This window comes from Atractosteus spatula, chromosome 8, assembly GCF_055471065.1.
Source record: "Atractosteus spatula isolate fAtrSpa1 chromosome 8, fAtrSpa1.hap1, whole genome shotgun sequence".
NCBI classification, from domain to species: domain Eukaryota; kingdom Metazoa; phylum Chordata; class Actinopteri; order Semionotiformes; family Lepisosteidae; genus Atractosteus; species Atractosteus spatula.
The window spans coordinates 21,189,718-21,197,794 of NC_142713.1; the positions used below are offsets into that span (position 1 = coordinate 21,189,718).

General features: G+C 32.9%; 1 protein-coding gene across 1 annotated transcript; it reads left to right on the forward strand.

Annotated features, from left to right (window-relative positions):
* The first annotated feature begins 1,067 nt into the window (after positions 1–1,067).
* Positions 1,068–7,737, forward strand: lum (lumican). Its single transcript, XM_088924073.1, has 3 exons — positions 1,068–1,208; positions 4,306–5,206; positions 6,504–7,737. The coding sequence occupies exons 2-3, from the start codon at positions 4,327–4,329 to the stop codon at positions 6,656–6,658; spliced, it is 1,035 nt and encodes a 344-aa protein (XP_088780199.1). The 5' UTR covers positions 1,068–1,208; positions 4,306–4,326; the 3' UTR covers positions 6,659–7,737.
* Positions 7,738–8,077: the final 340 nt, after the last annotated feature.

Sequence of the window (8,077 nt, forward strand, 5' to 3'; positions counted from 1 at the left end):
TTTTAGTCTCGGATTAAAATCAATTTACAGTATAATGAAATGAAACATCTTTTAACATTAAAGGTATATTGTAAAGAATAATATACTTTGACTCACAATTTTCTAAATTTCCTAGAGAATGAGGTTAGCTGTTGAGGTTCACATTTGCATCTGAAGATTTAACACCCAGTACTCAAGCCTGCATTCTTGTTTGGCATGCATGAAAAAAAAAGAGAAATGGGCTATACTCAATTGATTCCAGACGTCAGTAACATTTGGGATAGAGGGGGAGGGTATAAAGACAGGGGGAGGAGGGGGAAGAGAAACATCTTCAAAAACAGAGTTCTCCCTATCAAAATCAAAAACTAACCTTTGCCATTGTTTCATTATTCCTGATGAAGTGCAGGGTAAAACTGCAGTTTAGATTTAGATGCTGCTGATAATGAATATGGGCCTTTTGATGTGAAAGAAGATGAAAAGAAACTGAGATGTGTTGATTTATGTTTTGGCATCTGTAAGTTATTGGACATGGTCCATTCCTTGTTTCTCCATGGAAGGTATTAAGTCTTCAAAACAGAGAAGAAGGGAAAAATAAAGAGTTTGGAAGTTAATAGTATTAGTATTAATTTTAGTTAGCCCATTCTGTCTTTTTTTTAAATATCATTCTCAGCTTTGACTGCTGAATTATGTTTCTCTAAGCCATAGGCTGTTGGCTCCCAGTAAAGGCATCAGCTGTTTTTTTCACCTTTTTCCATTTTTTAAACTATTGTTTGATTTTTCTGGAAAGGTAATTAAGAGGCTTACGGGAGTTTATGAGGCTGCTTTTTTTAGCACACAGATACATTCTTTTATGTTTCTTCGAACTAATTGAAGTTTCACTAAAAAAGAACAGACGCAGCCAGGTATGCATATGTAATTCCTCTCTTATAAGACACTGAAGAATCATCGCGGTAGCAGATGTGTGACCCTTGTGCACCTGCATTTCGTTAGTGAGCCATATTTTTCTTATGCCACACCGTAAGCCCATATTGATGACATAGCAGCTTTATAGTGCTGCGTGACTACATTTGGTTGCTGTGTTTTGTTAGCTCAGGACCACAGAGGTCTGGCAAGGGCTGCTTGCTTCCTCCTAAGCCCCTATTCCGACAACGAACGCTACCTTACTGCTCCTGACTGTGCTTCTACTCCTGAAGTTGGGATATCAGACACACCATAGAGGTGCAAAGAAGGTAAGTGCTTTTGCAAACATGTCCTGCAGTTTATGGGTACTTTTTTTCTTATTCCCATCTGAAACTCAGAATGCAGATGGACTGTGGATTGAAAAAAAAATCACTGTAACTCCTCTGTAACTACAGACTGCAGTGTGTAGCAGTGTTTAAGGTGTAACATGTAAATTGAAAAGTTACATATTGGAGTTCCAGTTGTACTTATGTTTTATAATTTAGATAGCAAAATATGTTGACTTTAGTTTCTAACTAGTATTTTTGACGGGTTTTAAAAGAAGTTTGCAATCTTAAACATTTTATGTTGGTAATCTATAGATGCTTCACATTTGTCTCAGACAATATTTCTTATCTTATCTAATTCTGATAGATCCTCTTTGAAATCTTATAAATATATTTATTTATAAAAAAAAATGGCATGCTTTTTTTCCCCATAAAATCAGCTTATAAACATGGACTTTTCAAATTTATAATATGAGCTTTATTTTTTTACACTTATAGTATTATGTGTAATTATAGTATGTGTCCTGTCCGGCATATAGAGTATATGCATTAAAGAAGAAGATGATGCTATTCATATCTATTGTTTACCTTTGCTTTCAGCCTATTATCTACATATACTGTACATGAAATGTGAATGCTCAGAAAGGTTTAGAAAATTCTATTACTTTTTGCCAGAGTTTGGAAAAGTTAATAGGTCCATCTGACTGTTTTATGTGTAGCTTCAGGGGATGTCCATGATTACTGCAGGTGTTCAGACACAAGTCAAATTACTGTTCTGGTCTTATACTGTAAGGTAGTTTTATGGTATAACATAGCAACATTATAATTGTTTTTCTTATTTTCATTTGCAATGAACTGGAGACAAGGGGCATCAGATCCATCTGTTTTGCTTAAACAGATGGATCTGATGCAAACTTTGTCATTATTACCATGTTAAAACCATAGTAAAACACAGGTAAACATTGCAAGTGCCTCAGATGGTCACAGAGCTCATTAAATATATGGTGCAGAAACAAACTTACATTTTTACACTTGTATGCATATTATAACATATTTGATCCTACCTTTTGCAAATATATTTTTATATTATTGATCATTAGGTGTATCAGCAGAACATCAAATGAATGTGCTGTGCTTGGCAAGTGATTGACAGAGATATTGATGATGATGAGCATCTCTGTTTGGAGCTCTGGCTTTTTTTTTTCAGAAGCCCTGTAGGCTTTACGTTCTTGAAACACAAGCCACTGTAGATCTATCTGAGGCTCCAATAATGGGCTTATACTTGTAGACTGCATTTTTTGCTACTGTCAGTCACAAAAATGTAGAACAATTTTTACCATAAATAGCAAATTTGGCTTTTAACAGCCTATGACTTTTAAGAAACTGTAAAGCACTTCCAGTCTGATGTAGCTGAGTGATGAAACATGTAAAGAAAAATATATATTTAGAGGTTGAATTAATGTACTGTATATATATTGTATATCATTTATTCTTTTTAATTCTAACAGCTTTTGTCTTTATTGAAATCCATGTTTGATAAGAAATCAGAAATTACACTAATGAGGACTATTTAGTATGTAGGGAAACAATCTTACTTCTGAACCCTTGAGTTCAGTTCCAGTCTTATAATTATTAAGGCCTCATGACTCATTAGTAGGAAAAATATTCTCAAGACGTCACAAAACGTTTTTATTGGCAGGAGCACTGCTATGGATAACAATAAAGAACTATAGAAATAATAAGAAAAGGTGTGCGAAAGATTTTCTTATTTCAATGAATTGTTAACCAAATTAAATCATTTAATATTGTTTATACAGTACACATATAATATAATCAATTATATAAAAAAGTAAATTAAAAATAAATATCCATGATGAGCACATTCATATTGCTTGATTGTGATATTGAACCAGAGCAGCAGTAGTAGTAATAACAACAATAATAATTTTATTATTAATAGTGATGATAGTGATCACTTAAAAATGTATGATTTGCAAAGACTATACACCTCAACTTTTCATGACCTTTACACTGAAAAATAAAAAAACACAGTTTATGTATCATTCAATATTTTCAGCCTATTGCACGATGTACAACTAAGTTGGCAGGCTTTAGGATACTGTGTATTTGGAAACAATATACAGTTTTTTTTTCAACAGAAATTAGGTCCTAGAACTATCTGAAACAATACAGTTTTTATGTTTACATCCACTTATGTTTTATTGTTTTATGATTAAGAATACCAAAGCTATGAGTGAGCTCAGTTTAATCTGCAGCTATACTGTAATTTACTTGTCAGATATAAACAAAATGGGACAAATTCACCACATGGAACTTAAACGGACCACTCAACCAGATTATTTTCTGTTGGGGCAGGGTAGGATAATACAATGTTGAAAGAAGTTTATATCATAGATAGCAACCTCAGTCATAGTTAAAAAAGCCACACTACACTTAGCCCAACAATGAAAAACAACAGCTGTTAGCCATTCAACAAGCCATCAAAGTTCACCACACGTCATGAAAAGCAGCAGTGCATCAATGTGGTGATTTTATAATATCAGTTTAAACTTTCTACTGTATAAAACAGTTCACAAAGCATAGCTGAATACAATGTTCCCATAGCTCAGTAGATTGTCTTAGTTCAAATGTGATGAAAAGTTTAAAAGGGAGGGGGAAAATGAGCCAATGGATTGTGATATGATGTGTCTAATATTGTGTTTCATAATAAAAGTGCATTTTTACAATAGTAGATTAATACTATAAAGCACTAAGAATGCTGAAGTCAGTGACATACAGTAATAGAGAAGACTACACAATGAATATTACACACGAGAAGCAGAATAGTTTTTAAATGTGGTATAATGCAGTGTTTAAAAATAACTGTTTTGGTTTTAAACTCTTGTGTCCCAGCTTATATGGCAGTTTATTGGTAAAAGTCTGATTTTAAGTAACAACAAATTAATTAAATTTGCTTCTCAAAATAATATGGTGTACATAAGAAGACAGTACTTTAACACAAAAACCATGTATAAAGATAAAGATCTAAAAAAGAAAATGAATAAAAAATTTACTTCTTTTTCTTTTTTTCCCCAAACAGATTTTATTGCACGGCATTAAAATGAATCATTTCCATCTCCCACTTTTCGCAGCACTTTTGAGCTCTGTTTTGTGCCAGTATTATGACTACGGAGCTTATTATGACCATCCATCACCGGTGCTAGGACCCTCTGGACCAAACTGCCCACAGGAATGTAACTGTCCAGTCAGTTTCCCAAGTGCCATGTATTGTGACAACCGCAAACTAAAGTACATACCAATTGTGCCTTCAGGAATCAAGTACCTTTACCTACAAAACAATCAAATTGATTCAATCAAGAGTGGCATTTTTGATAATGCAACAGAGTTATCTTGGCTTATCCTTGACAACAATCAGATTGTTAACAGCAATATAGGGAAAAACACATTTTCCAAGTTAAAATCTTTGCAAAAGTTATATATCAGCTACAACAACCTAACAGAGCCTGTGGGACCTCTCCCCAAAACAATGAATGAGCTTAAAATCATTGGCAACAAGCTTTCCAAGTTCCCCTCCAGCCTCTTAGATGGACTGGAGAACCTCACAGCTATTCACCTTCAGGAAAATCAGTTGAAGGATGATGCCATCGCAGGAGCTTTTAAGGGAGTCAAGTCCCTTGCATACTTGGACCTAAGCCACAATAAAATTAAAAGACTGCCTATGGACCTGCCAAGCTCACTAGAGATGTTCTATATTGATCACAACAATGTCACCAGCATTCCCAGTGGTTACTTCCAGAAGTTTCCAAAATTGCAGTATCTTAGAATCTCCCACAATCAGCTGGTTGATTCTGGCATCCCACAAAATGTCTTTAACATCTCATCTCTCATCGAACTGGACCTGTCATTCAATAAGCTTCAGTCTGTCCCAGCCATAAATGAGAACTTGGAAAATCTTTATGTGCAGGTTAACAACATCAACAGTGAGTCTCTTTTGATTTTAGTATTTTTTTCTAAAACACAAGATACTGTACCACGAAATCATGTAGCTGAAAATACTGTATATACAAAAGTATCTCAATTACTGCTTTATACTACTGCCTTATATGACTTTTCAGAGAAAAGGATTTATCACCCAAATCCCTGAAAAATAACTAGAAAGGCAACTTTTCTCTTGTGTGAATTTCTGAAATATACAGACACTATGGCAATATTCCTGAAACCTTTATTCCTAAAACCTTTACTGCCACACCTAGTTACCACATGCTTTTTTCCTAATAAGTAATCAACACAACAATTATGAAAATAATCTACATATTGATCTAAATATTGTAAATACTGTAAATATAATTTCTTTAATTATTCAATAAGTTTAAAATATGTTTTTAAAAAGTAGTGGCAAGGCTATTACAATGTAAAATGGTTATAATACTGTATATACATACATTATCCCTTATAACTGGAACCTCATATATTTTTAACATTTTGTTTACATAAGAAAAGTAAGGTATAACAATAAAATATATTTTAATTTAATGATAAATTGTACAATGAAATTTGCCTTTATAATTTTACAACCCCATATTTTCAATAATTTTATAACTCTATATTAAAGTAACTTTGCATTATATTAATCAAGTCATGTTATGTCATTTACCAACCCACTTTATACCATAAGGTATATTAATCAAGTATTCAATAAATGTGTAGAGACGTTTTTCTCTTTTTCATTATATTAGTAATTTCTATTGCAATCAGAGTTCAGAAGGAAGGCCCATCATGTTTAGTTAATGAAACCAAAAAAGCTTTAGTAGAAGCTGCATTCATGTAGCTGTAAATGGCAGAAAATACAGTACTGTCACACCATACTCCAGAATCAGTGTATAATATTTAACTCGGTCACCTTCAGCAAATACTTTCTAACCAGAATCATTTCAAATTATTGGAACCAATGTACAATAAGACTGAAGTACTTTGAAAACATTATTTTAAGAATATGAATGCCAAAATAATACACAATCACACCTGTCTAACAGTAGTTCAAATAACCTAAAAATGCACTTCATGTTATTAATGTATATTCATATATGAAATTTGATATGCATTTACAGTAAGTTTCTATTCACTTCAGTCTTGCATAATAGTGACTCAATAAACATTAGTCAGAATCTTAATAATAATCACACAATGATATGTATATTTCATTTGAATCTGATAGCACATTGTTGAATAATAAAGCTGTGACAAGAAAATAATGAAACATTATTTTTATATTTTCAGAGATTGATTTGTCAAGCTTCTGCAAGATTACTGGGCCTCTAAACTACTCTAGACTGAGACACCTGCGTCTGGATGGGAACAATCTGACAAGGAACAGCCTGCCAGTGGACATGGCCAACTGTCTGCGCCAAGCCAGTGAAGTCATACTTGACTAATGGCTTCTTTAAACTTTTACCTTACTTTATAAAGCCATTTTTCAATGTTAAACCTTGTCAAGGTCTTTCCGCTGAGCTACATCTCTTATATTAACAACAGAATTGACCTAAAATGTCTATATCCAAGGCTTTGAACAATGTTTGAGATCTTAACTTGGTTTCATTGTTGCAGCATTGGACAGCCTGTATTTAGTACTGTCATGTCTTATACTTTACTAAATGCTTGAATTTAAAAAAACAAAACTTGAGGCCTCCTTCCTTCTCTTTCTGAGTTCTATGCAGTAGTCCTTCACTTCCAGAAAGCTAGCACCAAGAAATTCCACAGTCAGCCTCTGGAAATTGCAAAATTAATGACAAATAAATACATAAACTAAGCATTAAATTCTCCAGACAGATAACAAATAATACACTTGTACACTCAAGCAAAGTTCAAAGCTTTTGAGAAAATAATAATAATTTCTTGATTTAACAGTACTTACTAACAGGTTAATGCCTGAGCTGATAGTAATATCATGATAGTAATACGATAGTAATATCCTGATCCACCAGGATAAGGATTTGCATGAACCTTTTTTCCTATCTTTTGGTAGAAACACACATTGGGATAACCTGTATTATCAAAGAGCTACTGAACATAATATTAATTTCATACTAGCATATTATATAGTATGCTTTCAAAAGTATTGTGTTTGTTGTTGCTTCATTCCCATTTTTCTTTTGTAAGATTGTCTTTTATTTACGTAGAAAAGCTTTAGAACACATACTAATAGCTGTGATTATCTAGTGCTGCAGGGAGAAAAGTCAAATGATAAATAACTAATAGATGGCATTAAACACAAGCCAATATAATCACAACAAATTCTGAAAGGCATTGAGCAACCTTCCTGTATAGAAAATAAAACTATTTTGTGGACCGTGAAATGTAAATGTTGGTCTTTCAAAGCATTAGCTAAAATCACTATGGTGTTGGTATCTGATGCCTCTAGATGAATGTAGCAAAATGAAATGTATGTTTTTATGTCTTCTGGGCAATGGGAAAATAACAGCTGAACACTGAATAAATGCGATGTGTAAAAATACTCAGACTTTTACTGATTTTGGAGTTGTGTCACATTGCAGTTCGATCATAGCTGACAAATTCTCATAAGCAGATTTCCGTTCATTTTATATCATGTAAACATTTATGCAACATTTTCCATTACTTGCATGCATCTCATGATAACGTTTTAAAAAAATAATAAAACAGCAATTTAAGATGTTGTGTTTATGGTTACCTTGTTTATTGTGGCATACATGACCTTGTACAATTCTACTGAATTCCATATATGACTTCAACTAAAAAAATTCAAATTAAGCTTTGCAATATCTACTGTAAGGTCATAAAATACAGATCAATAAATAGTTTTTTTTTAAAACCAC

What these genes read in the sequence shown, in the direction of transcription:
- lum (XM_088924073.1), top strand. Translation starts at nt 4,327, where the DNA reads ATGAATCATTTCCATCTCCCACTTTTCGCAGCACTTTTGAGCTCTGTT. An exon ending in GCAGGTTAACAACATCAACA is followed by an intron (nt 5,207 to 6,503) that starts GTGAGTCTCTTT and finishes TTATATTTTCAG; the next exon opens with AGATTGATTTGTCAAGCTTC.